This window comes from Labeo rohita, chromosome 17 (genome assembly GCF_022985175.1).
Source record: "Labeo rohita strain BAU-BD-2019 chromosome 17, IGBB_LRoh.1.0, whole genome shotgun sequence".
Lineage (NCBI taxonomy): Eukaryota > Metazoa > Chordata > Actinopteri > Cypriniformes > Cyprinidae > Labeo > Labeo rohita.
Genome location: NC_066885.1, coordinates 876,781 through 896,024, shown reverse-complemented (window position 1 = coordinate 896,024; position 19,244 = coordinate 876,781). Strand labels below are relative to the sequence as shown.

Sequence of the window (19,244 nt, the reverse complement as noted above, 5' to 3'; positions counted from 1 at the left end):
AGTCAGCCAAACATATTAAAAAAACACGCTATTTTACTTTCCCTCACTCTACGACAAATCCTTTAAATTTAACGCTAGAACAGAACTGAGAACAAAACAAGAATGAAAATAGAATCTAACAAGCCAAAACTAATTAATGTAACATTGTGTACTTTTTGTACAAAATGAATACATTTTAGTTTGCAACGTACTAAAGGAACATCAAATTAATATATGTATATCTGAAAGGTAACTCGTCTTTTTCTTACCATATATAAAATAATTTTAGATACAATTTAATAATATTAATATGATTTAATGCTCTTTGAACTACAGAGAAACGGTGCTTTAAGATGCGCAACAGCACGAACGCTGCCTACACTGCAGAAAAACATTTCTTAGATTTTTTGTCTTGTTTCCAGAAGGATTTTCTAGACAAGCAAACAAAAACTCACTTAATTTCGACTTCTTTTTTTCTGAAAACAAGACAATCATTTTTGCTTCCTACATACAAAAAAACTGCTGTGGTGTAAAAATAAATAAATCGGTGCTCTTTGTGTGGGATTCTTTTAGGCTAATTCTGTCATGTGACACCACATTTATTTGCATTAAACCCCAATTTCTCTACAAAAAGAGTTTCCAAACATTTTTGCATAAACTATTGATATAAAATTTATGCACTAAAGTTAAACGGAAACATTTAATTTGATAAATGGGATTTCCATCAACGATATCAGTCAAAATTTTGAAGCGCTATATATTTTTTCACCAGAAAATCCTTGGAAATCTGGCTAATGATAAGTGAAATAAAAAAAACTTTTAGTACAAACTTTTATAATGTTCCAAAACAATTCTATTTCAAACTAGATTAAAAAGTTTGTCAATTTCAAGGTAATTAAGACATTATGTGATAACAGAATTGTATGTAATACGTGGAAGGCCTGGTCTATTATACGTAAAATAGAGGGCAGGGCTAACTTGTCTTCTTCTCTAACCCCCATTTGTAATAATCCAGAGTTTTTGCCTAGTCTATCAGATTCGGGTTTTAAAACTTGGAACTCTTATGGGATATATAGACTTGGTGATTTGTTTGTTGAAGGTTCTTTAATGTCTTTCGAAGATTTGGTTATAAAATATAAGTTGCCCAGATTTAATTTCTTTAGATTCCTTCAAATTAGGGATTACATTTTTAAAAGTACTACTCTTATTAGTTACTCCTCCATGTCAGTTATAGAGAAGATTTTGCTGAATCCCCCGTCGTGTAAGCAGATTTCGTATTTTTATATCAGTCTTTGTTCATATGAAGTCGTGAACACCCAGGAGCTTAGAAGATTATGGGAGGGGGAGCTTCAAGTGACCATTGCAGAGGAGGAATGGGAACTGGTCTGGAGTCAGGCAAATAAGATCTCTATTTGCAATAGGGCCAAAGCTATTCAACTTAGGATTGTGCATAGATTGCATATTACACCCCTTCTTATGGGATTATTTTTGTGCCAATAAGAATGAACGTAACTTTGTAAAACTGAACGTAACTTTCCAAGAAACGATTAAAAATACGCCACTGCAAAAGAAGAAAAACACAATGAAAATGAAAAAATGAACTCAGTCGCACGAATTTAACATGCTCTTCAAATATGCTTCATTCTTTGTTAATGATTTTCAAAGAATCGTTTTCGCGAATCATGGATTCTGAATGCGTTGCCACAGCTTTCGCTTACGCTTCGCAAATTTTCGTTTGCTATTTTGGCACAAACCTCTCGTGGGGGCGGGCTTAACAGCGATCTACTCTGATTGGCTAATGAGCTTTTGATGGACAGTTGCTCTCTGACCTGGAATCACGGACGGTGACGTCAGTGGCGCGCATATTGCGGTGTGCAATACATCGTGCTTTGTTTATATTAAGTATTAATGTTATTAGTATTTCACCTACAGTCGTCTCTTAGTTTCTAAAGATGAGCTCCCAGGAAAGACACGGAGCGGCATCATCTTCCACCTCAGCTTGTCCCTCAGGGCAGCTTGAAGTAAGTTCGTGTTGCTAAAGTAACGTTAATCAATAACATCGATAAAAGTTTTATTCATGTACAGTGTGCAACAGTTCTGATAGTTTCTATAAACAAAGCACGACTTATTGCACCACTGACGTCACCATCCGTGCTTCCAGGTCCGAGAGCAACTGTCCATCAAAAGCTCATTAGCCAATCAGAGTAGATCGCTGTTAAGCCCGCCCCCACGAGAGGTTTGTGCCAAAACAGCAAACGAAAATTTGCGAAGCGTAAGCGAAAGCTGTGGCAACGCATTCAGAATCCATGATTCGCGAAAACGATTCTTTGAAAATCATTAACAAAGAATGAAGCATATTTGAAGAGCATGTTAAATTCGTGCGACTGAGTTCATTTTTTCATTTTCATTGTGTTTTTCTTCTTTTGCAGTGGCGTATTTTTGATCGTTTCTTGGAAAGTTACGTTCAGTTTTACAAAGTTACGTTCATTCTTATTGGCACAAAAATAATCCCATACCTTCTTAGAAGCAAGTTTGACTCAAGCAATTCACCATTATGTGTTAAATGTAAGGTGGAGGTGGGAGATTATACCCATTTATTATGGAACTGTCCTGTTATTAGAGCTTATTGGTCGAAAGTTATTGTTTGTATGAGCCGTATGTGTGGACTTGAGCTACAGTTGGACCCATTGTCTTTGATTTTAGGTCTTCCAGTTGGACAATTGCGGAACAAATTCAACAGACGTTTATTTGACATTCTAGCCTTTGCTGCCAGAAAAAATATATTGTTAACTTGGATCAGTGACAGACCCCCATCCTTGAAAGGATGGCACAAGATTATTAAGGAAATGATTCCCTTAGAATTCTTAACTTGTCTTATTCATATGTCTACTGAAGCTTTTCCTCAAGTTTGGACTCCGTACCTGGATTATATTGATGTCTCGTTAAGCAATATTTTGAGTTTTGGTATGCAATAATGTCCTTTTTTTTGTTTGTTTGTTTTTTTTGTCTCTATTTTCTTTTCTCTTCTTGTCACTAGCATTGTAAAAGATGGGCATTGTTTGTTTGTTGTATGTTGTTTGTTGAATTGTTCATAAAAAGATGCAATAAAAAAAAAATTTAAAAAAGTTTGTCAAGACAAACTTGACTGATTGGCATGTTTGACATGATTAGCATGTTAATAACATGTTGTTAGCATGATTAGCATGTTGCTAGCTTGATTAGCTTTAGAATTTCTCAAGCCAACCTAATAAATGTTGTTCTTTTAAACCCGAGAATCCTGAAAAATGACGAGCATCAGAGTTTCCACAAAAACAGCCCATGGTTGCGTGTTAAGGTCATGTTTGTTCCTCGTGAACGACGTGAACAGGCTGTTCTTCCCGTGGCCGTGACTCATGTTGATGGAGAGGGTTTCCCTCATCACGAGGAAAACCCGCGTCCCGCCGTCAGCCGACAGGATCCCCCTCTCTTCCGCTTTATCCCGCCGTTTTCCACTGGAATGCCATTTATTTACTCAGAATAGCTCATAATAATAGCGGGCGGTACAAACCTCGAGGGACAGGAAGTTGACGAGCGTTTCCTTGGGCAGATCGACCTGCAGAGGAATGCGACAGGAGAGATTGGGAAGGTCAGGTTCGCAGACACAATGGAGGCTTATCTAGAGAAAACCGCAGACGGACGCGGTGCCATATAAACACGGCGTACCAGTCAACAGGAAGGGCTCGAAATGTGCGTTTAAAGGGTAAAAGTTGGAGTAAATATGCCACAGAAGAAGCATGAGAGGAAACGGGTCGCGTATGCGGCGTTAGTCTCTTTGTTTTCATATCAGTGCATCATGTTGTTTGTGTTATTGCTCTAAGAGACCGTCTGAAAAGCTTAAGGTGGTTCTACTTCCTGAACTTGAGATTCTGGCTCAAAGACAAAATCATATTTGAACTCATGACTCAGGGTTAAAGGGAGTTTTGTAAACTGTGTAATAACAGAGAGAAACACCAAACCACTTTATTGCCCACAAAACCACTAATTAACTAAATATGCAAGCGATGAGAATCTCGCTGTTTACAATTCTCACATCATTTCATCATTTCACTGGGAGAATTGAAATGCCATGAGAAATGGTGCAATGGTGCAATGGTGCTTGCAACACTAAGGTCACAGGTTCGAGTCCCAGGAATCACTGATATGAATTCAAATAAGATGCATGAAGATTGCAGCAATGAAATTTAGATTCATATTTACTAAAGTAGAAATACTTCATTGTGCATTAAATTAATTTGAAAAAACAATTAGAATTTGATTAAAAATTGTAAATGTAAAATTAACAGATTTATGTTTTCACATAAAGAAATGGTAAAAAACACAAATAGGAAAAAGGAATGCATGAATGCATGGAAATTTAATTTTCAAGTTGCTCAAAAAGTGGTTAACAATTAATAAATGGATTATAATTACTGCACAAAATTAATTTAGTACCATGAAATCCCTAAAAATAAAAAATAAAAATAAAGAATAAAAAATAATTTTAGTTTAGTAAAGTTAATAATAATAAAAAGAAAAAGTTTTATTTTATTTTATTTCACTTAACATTTATTTTATTTCAAGTAACAAAAATGTTTTTTAAATGGTTTTAGTTTAGTTTTAGTTTTAACTTCTAGTGTATCTATTTTCCAAGTTTAATACAGGATAAACAAACAGGAAAAAGAAATGCATGGAAATTTAATTTTCAAGTTGCTCAAAAAGTGGTTAACAATTAATAAATTAATTATAAATACTGCATAAATATAATTTAGTACCATAAAATCCCCTAAAAATACAAAATATTAAATAAAAAACACACAAATGAAATAAATTCTTTATATTTTAGATTAGTAAAGTTAATAATAAAAAAAGTTATTCTTGACTGCCACCAAAGCATTAAGCTTTATTTTTATTTTATTTTATTTTATTTTATTATTATTTTTTAATTTCACTTAACTTAACATTTATTTTATTTCAAGTGACAAAAATGCATGTGGGTGTTTTTTCTTTTAATGGTTTTAGTTTCCTTTTAGCTTTTTCCTTAGTAGCTTTCAGTGTATATTACTATTTTCCAAGATAATCTTGACAAGTTTAACTTACATTCTGTAACAATATAACAGCATTTTCACAAATAAAGAAATAGTTAAAAACACGAAATGGAAAAAGGAATGCATGGAAATTTTAAGTTGCTCAAAATCTGATTAACAATTGATAACAATTATTACATGAATTATAAATGCTGCATAAATATAATTTTGTACCATGAAGTCCCTTAAAAATACAAAATATTAAATTATACTACTTTATATTTTAGGTTAGTAAAGTTAGTAATAAAAAAGTCATTCCTGACTACCACTAAAGCATTAAGGTTTATTTCATTTTATTTTTTTTTAATTAACATTTATTTTATTTCAAGTAACAAAAATGCGTTTTTAATGATTTTAGTTTAGTTTTAGTTTTAACTTCCAGTTAACTATTATAACTATTTTCCATGGTAATCTTGACAAGTTTGATTTACCTTCTGTAATAATATAATAGTATTTTTTTAATGACCAGTACCCAATACCGATATTTTAAAGAGCTGATGGCCGATAAGCTGATATAAGCTGTTATATATGATATTATACTATTTAATTTAAATAAGATGCATAACATTGCAGCAATGAAATTTATTGTTATAAATTTATTGTAAAATTAATAAATATGAAAAAATGAACTAGAAATAAGTAAATGGATATATGCTTGAGCAACTCGTTTTTGTTATTACAGCATTTAAAAAATTAGTTAAAAACACACAAAAAAGGAAATAAATACTATAACCAAGTGCACTCAGTAATCTAATGAGTTTATGTGAATTGGGAATCATACTTTCTCAAATAAAGTGGAGGTAATGCAAATTTAATTAAATTATCGGTACCGATAATTTAAAAATGGCAAATATCGGCCTTGGAAATATATTGGTTGGCCACTAATGTAAATCTTAATTTCAATGTAAGTTGCACCATTCTTGTTGCCGTCAAAATTGAAGATGCTTTTGAGACTTATCGGCCATGCAGAAAAATTATATAAACCGATAATTCAAAAAATGGCAAATATATTAGTTATATTAGTTGACTACTATTATATACATTGAACGCAATGTAAGTTGGTGCATTCTCTGCACATTCTAATGCCAATCACTTACAATGACGCAAGTCATTTTGGATAAAGGCATCGGCCTAATGCATCGATGTAAACGTGATGAAAGCAGGAAGTGACATCATATACTCACAGCCAGCACTTCAATGTCATTGCTCTTGTTCTGCAAGTTACTGCTCAGATTCTGCAATCGCGTCTGGATCTGAAAGACAGAATTTCTCTTAAGTTCATACTGCACATGGAGAGAAAACAAAAGTTTTCATTGTATGTAATAAAGCTGAGCACAGAACAGCAGGGGTTCAGATTGGCTGGATCATCACTAGAAGGGCGTCAGCGTTGTCCTGAGGGCTCTCGCATGCCGAATTAAACCCCAATTGAGCTGAATCAAACATTGGGGTCACCGATTCAAGACGTCCTCCATGTTTGATTGTGATGGAGTGTGAAAACTTCAAGGGTAAATTTGGCCAAAAGCAACACTGGGATTTACTGTGGATCAACGGGAAATTCATAAAACAAACGAGCATGTGTGATCGTGAGGGAGAAGGACGTTCTCTACAGGCCTTAAAGGTACAAAACGAGGAAGAAAGCACGTTTCCCATGATGTCAGATGTGAGATCACTTTGCTGACCTGCGTCTCGTATCTCCGTCGGGAGCTGGCTGAGATTTTCTCAGGCGGTACGAGGTTCACGTTCATGATGTTGCTCCCGTGCGACTCCGACAGACCTGATGGACACCGAACACACAAGACGACAGAAGCGTGAGGATTCACTCCAACATCTGTTGGACTTTATTTTCATTTTTAAGGTTTTAAGGCAATATCTCCCAGAGTTAAGCAAAATCACTGTCTCAATAATGTTTTTAATGAATTATTGAAGCAGTAAGCCACGATATTAGATTGAGAATGAATAAAATTGTGTTTTTATGAGAGTCCATAATCCACAAGTAATCCACACCACTCCTGTCCATCAGTTCACATCCTGAGAAGACAAAAGCTGAAACAAATCCATTATTAAGGGAAGACACTGCAGGAAAAAACACAGTTTTTCTCCTAAAGTGTTTTTTTAGACTAGTGGAAAGAAAACACTAAAAAGACACTGTTAAGTGTTTCTTTTATAGCACTTTATCTATTTGTGTCAACAGATTTCAATTACAATACAGATTTTTAAAGGTACTTTTCTCAAAATGAGTTTTTTCCTCCTACACTGAGCCATAAATCTACACTCCAGTAGCACTAAAGGTCTTTCCACACTGAGCGCAAAAGAGCAAAATGAATATCGCACGCGATGACGTGCTGGAATAAGGGTTGGGAATCGATTCCAAAAAGAATTGATTCCTCGATTCCGAGGCGTTGGGAATCGAGAGTCGATTTGATTCCATCAGGGGAATCGACTCCCCATTCAGAGCCGTTTTCAGTTCAAACAAAGCTTATATATGGGCGTCTCTCAAACGAACGGCTGCAGATATCGGCTGCTGTCATCAAACATCGCTGAATGTCGAGTCACGGTCGGTACTGAGCATATCTGAGTTTAATGAACCAGTTCAAAAATGATTCAGAAGTTATTATATGGTGGAACTGGCTAATATTGTCCACATGAGCGCTGCACAACAGGATAGATCATGAATGTTCAAGGGTCTTGGTCTTATTTCCATCTTAAATAAATACTATTTTTAACCTTTATATCATCCTGTGATCATTTTAAAAGAAAGCACAGAGAGCACAGATCAGTGGCCGAGAGTGTGTCTGACTGACAGATAAATCTGTATTAATGTTCTGGTTATTTTGTTTCAGTGTCCAGTTTGTTAATTTTGTGCAACGCAAACGGTTGACGTAAACATCATTCAGCTGAACTGTACACGTCTTGTTTCATTCACGCAATAAATGTATGTACACTGCTGTGGGCTGTAACTAATTTCATGGGCAATGCTGATAAAAAAATAATTGAAATACAGAAATGTATCATAATTTATAAAAACAAAGCTTCATATTATGAAAAGGTCACTTTCTAAGACTTTTATATCCTACAGTGACGGCGAAATTAGGTTCCTAGAAACTAAAACTAGAATTGAAAAAGAATCGAAAACAACAGTGAGGAATCAATTCTTGGAAACGAATCCCATCGGTTCCAGAACCAGGAATCAGAATCGGACTTGTTTCTGAAAATTTTGGAATCGAGTCCGATTCCAACTCCTGGTTCTGGAATCGATGGGATTCGATTCCAAGAATCGATTCTTCACTGTTGTTTTTTATCCTTTTCGATTCTTGTTTTTTAGATGTTAGATGTGAACTGATGGACTGGAGTGGTGTGGATTACTTGTGGATTATTATGATGTTTTTAATCAGATGTTTGGACTCTTATTCTAACGGCACCCATTCACTGCAGAGGATCCATTAGTGAGCAAGTGATGAAATGATATGTCCAAGACAGCTCTAAACAAATATGTGGCTGGATTTTGATGATTCTAGATTGAGAGACAACAGGAGATGGGCGTTTTCAATGAAGGAAGCGTTATTATGGATTAAAAATGTCTTAATGTTACATTTGTTCCATCTTTTGTCTTCTGAAGATGTGAACTGATGGACTGGAGTGGTGTGGATTATTGTGATGTTTTTATCAGCTGTTTGGACTCTCATTCTGACGGCACCCATTCACATCCATTGGTGGGAGAGTGATGCACTGACACGTTTTCTTGTATCTGATGAAGAAACGAACTCATCTTCGTCTCCGAATTTTAAATTTTATGTTGTATACAGCAATATTTTTAAAACAGGGAGATGAGTTTGGCTTCACTGCTCAATAACTTGTGAAATAGGCCTAGAAATCAAATTAAAAGACAAAAATGTGGATCATGATCCTGTCTGAAAAACTGCACCTGAGTTTCCTTGTAATGATCCCTTTGGATTCTGAAGAGAAGCGCTTTCAGAAATCTCTCTGACGGGTGAAAATGAGAGAAAGAACAGCGTTAGATGTTTCCTCTGGACTCTGACACGTTCTACGGTTGCAAACATCTGTGTACGTCACCTGTTTCTCTCTTCGGAGAGTTTGGTCCGGCTCTTTTGGATGAAGTGATCGACCAGCTCAGATTCGGGAATTCTCTTCTCCGACTGACGGTCTTTCTCAAAAGACTTCACCTGATAAGAACAGACGAGAGCTTGTCAGATCGCCGCACTCGTCAGTGTCTTCAGCGCAGGTGTTGATGTGATTTACCTTTAGGTAATTTCCTTCTTTATCCGACACCAGCACCATGAACGTGATTCCAGCTTGTCTGCAGTGCTCCAGAAGAGCTTCCTGTGACTGTGACACAAATGGAGAATATTTATCTTTATCACAAACATCTGACCGCGTTCATAAGAGCGGATTCATTAGTGTCGTGTTGTCAGATATTGACGATCAGTAAAAGCTCATTCTCCACCCAGAAATGTTACGAGTGTGGTTTTGAGTTGAACGTCATAAAAATAATGAGTTGTGGTTTAGTAAGGGAGGAATCGCTCTGACGGATTCACTGGCTATTTAGATATTTAGAAATAGTGTTCAAATTGTGTTCAGACCAGCATTAGAGATCATGTCTGCTCTGTATGAGACTGTGAGTGAGAGAAACAGACGGATGACAGAATAGAGAATCACTGCAGATTTGACACAGGAAACATCAATGATGTCTAAACAGCCATTCACTTGTGTGTGTGCGAGTTGATTCAACCCTCTGACTCATGAGAAACAGACGTCTCTCTGTGCCGTATCACACACACACACACACACACACACACACACACACACACACACACACACACACCTCAAAACTGTGACTGTGAAACTCAGCTAACAGCTCAACGACATCCAAACCCGAAAAACACACCTTCATAAACTCCACCAGCAACCAGGAATCATAAACAGACATTCATTATCAGAAATGTTTAATTTCAGAGCAATTAATAAATAAAATTGTCCTAATTAGGGCTGTCAAGGCATTAAAACTTTTAACCTAATGAATAAATGAACTGATGTACTGATTAATTCATCTAATTAAATCACTAATTATTCACACATCTATTTTGGGTGGGAAAATGCTTCCCAAAAGATCAGTTAACATTAAACACTGCATAAATAACGATAATAATACATTTTAATTTTTTATTAAAAATAAATAAATAAAATCATACTAATGTAAATTAAAATAAAAAAGTAAAAACAAAACATGAATACTGAAATATGAAATCATTCTTTAAAAAAGACAAATAATACTCTAAATATGAAACTAAAACAGCCATTACTTCGAGTCAAGTCATAAATGTTTCTAATGAATTATACTTTGTTTGTTTTATACTTAAATTTAAATACTTCTTAAAACACTACATACTTAAATACTTAGTTTTCATTTCTGTTCTGTTCTGTACACCATTAAAATTAAATGTTTGCAAATGTTTTTTTTTGTTGTTTTTTTTTTAAGTACTGGCATTTTACATTACTTCTGAATGTAATAATATCATATACACATATGCAACTTATCTTAGTTTTTTTTTTCCTTCTCAACAATGCAATTTTGACCCAACTTATAGTCATGTGCAACTTATTTTCTAGAAAATACGGTATTAAAAATGTATTAAAATCAAAATGTAAATTAAAATTAAAAATGTAAAAACAAAACATGAATACTGAAATATGAAATGATTCTTTAAAACAGAGAAATAATACTCTAAATATGAAACTAAAACAGCCATTAGTTCAAGTCGAGTAATACATGTTTCTAATTAATTTTAATTTGTTTATTTTATACTAGAATTTAAAAACTTCTTAAAATACTACATACATAAATACTTTTCATTCTTGTTCTGTTCTGTATCCATTAAAATTAAATGTTTGCAAATGTTTTGTTTTATGTACTGGCATTTTACATTACTTCTGAATGTAATAATATCATATACACATATGCAACTGATCTTGTTTTGTTTTTTTTTTCCTTCTCAACAATGCAACTTTGACCCGACTTATAGTTACATGCAACATATTTTCTGGAAAATACGGTATTAAAAATGTATTAAAATCAAAATGTAAATTAAAATTAAAAAATGTAAAAAAAAAAACCTGATATTGAATACTGAAATATGAAATGATTCTTTAAAAAAGAGAAATAATACTCTAAACATAAAACTAAAACAAATGAATTATAATTTGCTCATTTTATACTTAAATTTAAGTATATTTAAGTATTATTACTGGTAATTTGCATTACTTCTGAATGTAATAATATAATATACACATACGCAACTAATCTCAGTTTGGGTTTTTTTTCCTTCTCAATAATACAACTTTGACCCGACGTATTTTCTGGAAAAATACAGTATTAAAAAATGTATTAAAATCATAATGTCAATTAAAATATAAAAAAAAGAGTAAAAACAAAACATGAATACTGAAATATGAAATCATTCTTTAAAAAACTAAGTTATACTCTACATATGAAAACAGCTGAAACAGCCATTAGTTTGCGTTATTGAGTCATTCACTCAATCGATTCGTTCAAACAGCAGATTCATTCAGAAACAAAGCAAGTGACTGTCTTTATGAATGAGTCACTGAATCATTGACTCACTTGATTCGTTCAAACTGTGGATTCATTCAGTAACACTGCTGTGTCTTTCTGCTGTAACTTTGATTGCAGTTGCGAAATTGATCAAAAACACAACATTGACAAGACCGTCACATCTTAAATTTTCGGCTCCTATAACTGCATCATGTTCATCAGAAACCGCATCAATGAAAGATGACTGCCGGAGCGCTGCATTAATGAGTTAACCATTTTAACAGGTTAGTTTTCCTTAATTATTTGCACCAAACTAAAGCTTTAAATCAACAACCCGAATCTTTACGCATCAGATTTGAGTTGAGCTGTTATTTTTGTGACCTCTAAACCCAGCTGCCGTGTTTGTGGATTCTGCTAATGGTGGATCCAACTCCTCACAGCTTTTGGCCACATGTCCTTCACGGGGAGAGAGATTTGGGCCTGTTTGTGTAGTGAAATCAAGCACTGGAACGACTCTGTGCTTCATTAGCGCTGACCCTGATCCTCACACGTCAACACACTGGGAATCATCAGACGGAAGCGTTTCATATTTCATATTCCAGCCTGCAGAGCTCAGAAACGAGCACTGATATGCCAAATCAGTTGCATTTTCACCGCTTTATCTTCAGTGAGCTAGCCCAAATTAATAAAATCATATTGTAAATGATTAATAAAATTATATAAAACAATCCAAATATAACACTCACTGCATTTTCTGGAATATAAGTCCAATTTTTTTGTTAGCTGGCACTTCTATTCTAAAACGACTTATAGCACGAGTTACAGTCTATTTCCCACATGTTTCAGTTTTGCTTTAAATTCAATTAGGTTTGCAGTTTATAATAAATATTGTTTCTAATGAACTATGATTTGTTTCTATTATACTTAAATTAAAATATTTCTAAAAACACTACATACTTAAATACTTTTCATTTTCATTTCTGTTCTGTTTTGTATACCGTTAAAACTAAATGATTGTAAATGTTTTGTTTTTTTTTACTGGCATTTTGCATTACTTCTAAATAAAATATAATATACACATATGCAACTTAGCTCTGTTTGTTTTTGTTTTTGTTTTTGTTTTCCTTCTCTACAAAGCAATTTCGACCTGACTTATAGTCATGTGCAACTTACTCTCTGGAAAATACGGTATTAAAAATTTATTAAAATCAGAATGTAAGTTAAAAAAAAAAAAAAAAAAAAAAAAAAGTACAAATAAAGCAAATCGAAATGAAACACTAAAAATGATTAAAATCATAAGAATGTACAATTACAATAAAGACATAATTAAAAAATAAAACAATAAAAATACTAAAAATGAATGACTAATAATAAAATTACTACAAAATCTCAATAATTTTTTTTTAAATAAATTAAAAATGAAATATCTCCTAAAAATGATCAAAATCATAAGAATGTACAATTATAATAAAGAACTAAAAAAATAAACATCAAAATTTAAAAATACTAAAAAAGGATAAACTAATAAAATACTTAATTATTATAAATTATTTTAAAATAAAACAATCAAAATGAAACATCCACTAAAATGCTAAATTATAAGAATGTAAAAATTACAATAAATAATTTGTAAACAAAATAATCAAAATGAAACATCTACTAAAAATGATTAAAATCGTAAGATTGTACAATTACAATACAAAAATCATTTAAAAATAAAATAATAAAAATAAAAAAAAATACTAAAAACGAATAAACTAATAAAAATGCAAAATTATAATAAATAATTCTAAAATAAAACGATCAAAATTTAACAAAAAAAACTATTTTACTTTTTTACCTGCGTGGATGTTTTAAACTAAACAGTAAACTGAAACATGTTAAATATTAGTAAAATGAAATGTTAAAATTATTCAATTTTAGCTAGTTGTCAAAGGCAACATTTATCATTTTCATTTAGTTTAACTTCAAGTACTAAAATAACTAGTACTTCCTAAAACTAATAAATAAAAAAAATTATAAAAACTATATAAAAGGAAAAAGGAAAATTACAAAAACACAGTAAAATTGTAAACGAAAAAAAAAAATACAAATAAAAATCTAATTCAAAATATTGAAGTATAATATTAAAGTATAATAAATAACACTACCTGCATGTCATGTGACACTAATATCAGAAAAGCGTAAATGTGAATGTTTTGCTCAATTATTGATTATGAATGTAAAATCTCATTGGGACTTTAAATTACTATTATTTTAGCTCAGAGGGTTTCGGCTGATGAAAGTTTCAGAAAGACTCAAGATTCACAGCGGCTGCTGAATCTCACATTAATGTCATTATGATACAAAACAAACTCAAACTAACCAATCAAAGCAAGTTTGTTTGTTTTTTCAGATTGGTACAGTCGAAATTTCCTAACAGTGTGTGAACACTGACCTGTGAGACGTCATACACGATGTCTGAAGAGACTCCGGCCGCCCAGAGTTTCTGTGTGACTTTAATGGCTCTGCTGGTGCAGGACTGACCCACAGGAACCACCAGAACGTCACACGAGCTCACAGGAGGCTGACAGACACACACAGACACAGACAGAAAGATGAGACGTGCCACATCTGAAGCCTGGCATCACACGTTAGCGTAACACTGGCCTGACACTCACCGCTTCCTCCATACCGGCCACGGCCGAGCAGATCTTATCCAGAGCGATGCTGGCGCCGACCGCCGACGGGACGGAACCGGACACCGCCGGTCCGCGAAACTCCAAGATCTGATGTGGAAAATCAGCACGTTTCAGTCATTTATGCTTGAATGCTTTCAGAAGCGTTAAATGTGACTCGTGTTCACGTTACCAGATGATCGTAGCGTCCGCCCGCCGCTAAGATGTCAGGAACGGTGCGTTTGCGTCTCCTGATGAACGCCACAAACTGGAAGATGACGCCGCAGTGATGCTGGACCTTATAGACCAAACCCAGATTCACCACCACCTATAAAACACACAAACGCTCAAATGAGGAGGAGAGAAGCAGGGCTGCAGGATTCTGGGGAAAAAAAATCTAATTGTGAATTTTTTATAAAAAATTGCAATTAAAATTTTTTTTTAGGTTTTTGTCATTACGTATCAATTTAATATATAGAAATGATAAAACTATTTATATCTATATAATAATAATAAGAAGAAGAAGAAGAAGAAGAATACAAAACAAAATATGAAAAGTTCTAAACAAAAAATATTAATAATATTATTGGTAATAAATATATTAAAAATATTAATGGTAATATTTTATTTAAAAAGACCTCACTGAGATTTTTTTAAATAAAAAAAAAATTGCAATGAAAAAAAATGCACGTTTTTGTCATTATGTATCAATATAACATATAGAAATTATACAATTATTTGTATTTATATATTATAACAACAACAACAATAATAATACAAAAAATATAAAAAATACTGAACAAAAATATTACTATGTTAATATTTTACTCAAAAAATAATTTATTTATTTTAATAAAAAATTTGCAATGAAAAAAATCCATGTTTTTGTCAATATGTATCAATATAATATAGAGAAATTATAAAATTATTTATATTTATATAAAAATAATAAAAATACAAAATAAAATATAAAAAATGTTCAACAAAAAATATTACTATGATAATATTTTATTTAACAAAAGACCTAATTGACTTTTTTTAATTGCACTGAAAAAAATCCATGTTTTTATCATTATGTATCAATATAATATATAGAAATTATAAAATTATCTATATTTATATAATAATAATAATAATAATAATAATACAAAATAAAATATAAAAAATGCTAAACAAAAAATATTACTATGGTAATATTTATTGTAAAATAAATAAAAGTGTGTAAGAATAATAATAAAGAATAATTTGACATTACAACTGTAAAATTACAATACTAATATTTATAGCTGTCTTAATTTCTTCATTTTAAATGCATCTTTAAAGCTTTGATTCATTTTTATTATAGTTAACTAAGACATTTTGTTAAAATAAATGTTACCTGAAATATAACAAAAATATTTTAAAAACCTATTATTTATTATTTATTTCAGATCAGTTTAATTTAGTTAAACAACTGAACAATTAAACAACTAACACTAAAATAATTAATACATTAAAAATGTAAAAAAATTGATAAATTAATCAAAACTATATACATGTAGTTATAAAATATAAAAATATTTAAAAAACATAAAATTACTAAAACTTAAACAAAAATTCAAATTAAAATGGAAAATATATTTAATGTAATATATTTACAATAAAATAGCATCTCAGCTGTACAATTTAACAATATTAAATTATTTTTCATATTAATTTCATATTAATTTTTAACTATATTAAATATAGCAACTCTGGATGGAAAAAAGCTTCGCTTTGAAACATGTAGCATGTATGTTCGTTTCATTAAATTGTAACCTAACTCATATCATGATTTCAGTTTTATTTTGATTAATTGTGCAGCCCCGGAGAGAAGAAAATCAAACATTACGCTCATTCACGATCATCTAAATGAATGAACACATAGGCGTCACACCTGTAGTTTAATGGACAGTTTCTTGAGGAGGTTCATGACCTCTTCCAGATCTTTCTGGCCCTGTTTGGCCATCTGAGCGACGGCTGAACTCTTCTGTTTGGTCAGTGAGTTTATGAGAGGAAGCAGCTCCTGCAGGTCGCCCTTCTGCTCGATGAACTTATACAGCGTCTGCAACTGATTACACAAACAAAACAGTTTTATTTCAGTCACGTGTGAACAACACAAGCCTTCATCTTTATATAATGCATTATGGAGTGATTCACCTTACAATGCTTGAGAAAGAAAACTTACTGAAACACTATTCAAACTGATTCTAAAGACTAAAATGATCAACTCGAACTAGAAAAAAAAAAAAAAAAAAAAAAAAAAAACACAATTTGTTGAGTCAGCTTAAAATAATTTGTTACCCTGCTGCCTTAAAATTTTAAGTTCAGTCAACTAAAATAAGTTTAGTCAACTTGAAATGTTAAGTTGTACTAAGTAACAACTGAGATATTTGTGTTTGCTAAACTTAACAGATGGGGAAGTAACCCAGCTGCCTTCAAATTTTAAGTTGATTCAACTCAAGTATCTAAGTTGTCACTTCAAGTTGAATAAACTTTTTTTTTTTGAGTTGACTGAACTTAAAATTTTAAGGCAGCCAGGTTACAAATTATTTTAAGTTGACTCAACAAATTGTTTTTTACAGTGTACCCTATCGTACAGAAAAGCGTTAAAATCGGCCAGATCTGACTACTTTTCGACTCTTTTAGAAGAAAACAAACATAACCCTAGGTATTTATTCAATACAGTGGCTAAGTTAACAAAAAATAAAGAACCAACAGGCACTGACTATGCCCATCAGCATAGCAGTAATGACTTTATGAACTACTTTACTTCTAAGATCGATACAATTAGAGACAAAATTGTCACTATGCAGCCGTCAATTACAGTGTCGCATCAGATAGTGCGCTATAGATCTCCTGGGGAACAATTCAACTCATTCTCTACTATAGGTCAGGAAGAATTGTATAAACTTGTTAAATCATCTAAACCAACAACTTGTATGCTAGACCCTATTCCATCTAGGCTACTAAAAGAGATGCTTCCAGATCTCATAGATCCTCTGCTAAATATTATTAATTCATCACTGTCATTAGGATATGTCCCCAAAACCTTCAAACTGGCTGCTATTAAGCCTCTAATTAAAAAACCACAACTTGACCCCAACGAATTAACTAATTACAGACCTATCTCGAATCTCCCATTTCTGTCAAAGATATTAGAAAAGGTTGTATCCTCACAGTTATCTTCCTTCCTACAGAAATATGATATCTGTGAGGATTTTCAGTCAGGTTTTAGACCGTACCATAGTACTGAGACTGCTCTTATTAGAGTTACAAATGATCTACTCTTATCATCCGATCGTGGTTGTATCTCTCTGTTAGTGCTACTGGATCTTAGTGCTGCGTTTGATACTGTTGACCACAACATTCTCTTGAATAGACTTGAGAATTATGTTGGCATTAGTGGTAGTGCATTGGCATGGTTCAAATCGTATCTATCTGACCGCCATCAATTCGTGGCAGTAAATGATGAGGTATCATATCGATCTCAAGTGCAGTATGGAGTACCACAAGGCTCAGTACTAGGGCCGTTACTCTTTACGCTTTACATGTTACCCTTGGGTGATATCATCAGGAAATATGGTGTTAGCTTTCACTGCTATGCTGATGATACCCAGCTCTATATTTCTTCGCGGCCTGGCGAAACGTACCAATTTGAAAAACTAATGGATTGTGTAGTTGAGTTAAAAAATTGGATGACAAGTAATTTCTTACTGCTAAATTCTGAAAAAACAGAGGTGTTAGTTATTGGGCCTAAAACCTCAGCGTGTAATAACCTAAAACACTGTCTAATACTTGATGGCTGTTCTGTCAATTCTTTGTCATCAGTTAGGAACCTAGGTGTGCTGTTTGATGGTAATCTTTCCTTTGAAAACCACATCTCTAGTATTTGCAAAACTGCATTTTTCCATCTCAAAAATATATCTAAACTACGACCTATGCTATCAATGTCAAATGCTGAAACATTAATTCATGCGTTTATGACCTCACGGTTAGATTATTGTAATGCTTTATTGGGTGGTTGTTCTGCTCGCTTAATAAACAAACTCCAGCTGGTCCAAAATGCAGCAGCTAGAGTTCTTACTAGAACCAAAAAGTATGATCATATTAGCCCGGTTCTGTCTACACTGCACTGGCTCCCTATTAAACATCGTATAGATTTTAAAATCTTGCTAATTACTTATAAAGCCCTGAATGGTTTAGCTCCCCAGTACCTGAGTGAGCTCTTATCGCATTATAGTCCCTCACGTCCGCTGCATTCTCAAAACTCTGGCAATTTGATAATACCGAGAATATCAAAATCAACCGCGGGCGGCAGATCATTTTCTTATTTAGCGCCCAAACTCTGGAACAATCTACCCTACAATGTTCGGGACGCAGACACACTCTGTCAGTTTAAATCTAGATTAAAGACCCATCTCTTTAACCTTGCTTACACATAACAAATCCACATTCTTATAATTCAAATCCGTTAAAGGATTGTTAGGCTGCACTAATTAGGTCAACCGGAACCGGGAACACTTCCCATAACACCCGATGTACTCGGTGCATCGTCAGAAGAATGGCATCTACGCTAATATTAGTCTGTTTCTCTCTTATTCCGAGGTCACATCAACCACCAGATCCAGTCCGTATCCAGATCAGATGGTCACTGCAGTCCCCCGGATCCAGTCCGAACCCAGCCCAGACGGTGGATCAGCACCTAGAGATGACCTCTACAGCCCTGAATGTCAGCGGAGTCCACATCAACTAGATGAGCCCCAGAGACGGATCCACATTAAAGACCACATCACCTAGACGGCTGTCGGCACAAGACCACGGGAACTTTGGCCAGAGGAGAACTGGCCCCCGACTGAGCCTGGTTTCTCCCAAGGTTTTTTTCTCCATTTGTCACCGATGGAGTTTTGGTTCCTTGCC

At 33.3% G+C, this 19,244-nt stretch overlaps 1 protein-coding gene across 2 annotated transcripts in view; it reads right to left on the bottom strand.

Moving 5' to 3' along the window:
• eif2ak4 (eukaryotic translation initiation factor 2 alpha kinase 4) overlaps positions 1–19,244 on the bottom strand; it is a 66,223-nt gene that overhangs the window by 7,078 nt on the left and 39,901 nt on the right. For both annotated transcript variants that reach the window (XM_051132597.1, XM_051132598.1), the window contains exons 28-37: positions 16,222–16,395; positions 14,500–14,634; positions 14,310–14,417; positions 14,087–14,215; positions 9,339–9,425; positions 9,153–9,262; positions 9,004–9,062; positions 6,761–6,855; positions 6,266–6,334; positions 3,527–3,571 (exon numbers count right to left, since the gene is read on the bottom strand). In XM_051132597.1, coding sequence (XP_050988554.1) covers positions 3,527–3,571; positions 6,266–6,334; positions 6,761–6,855; positions 9,004–9,062; positions 9,153–9,262; positions 9,339–9,425; positions 14,087–14,215; positions 14,310–14,417; positions 14,500–14,634; positions 16,222–16,395 — 1,011 coding nt within the window. The remainder of the gene's footprint in view (positions 1–3,526; positions 3,572–6,265; positions 6,335–6,760; positions 6,856–9,003; positions 9,063–9,152; positions 9,263–9,338; positions 9,426–14,086; positions 14,216–14,309; positions 14,418–14,499; positions 14,635–16,221; positions 16,396–19,244) is intronic.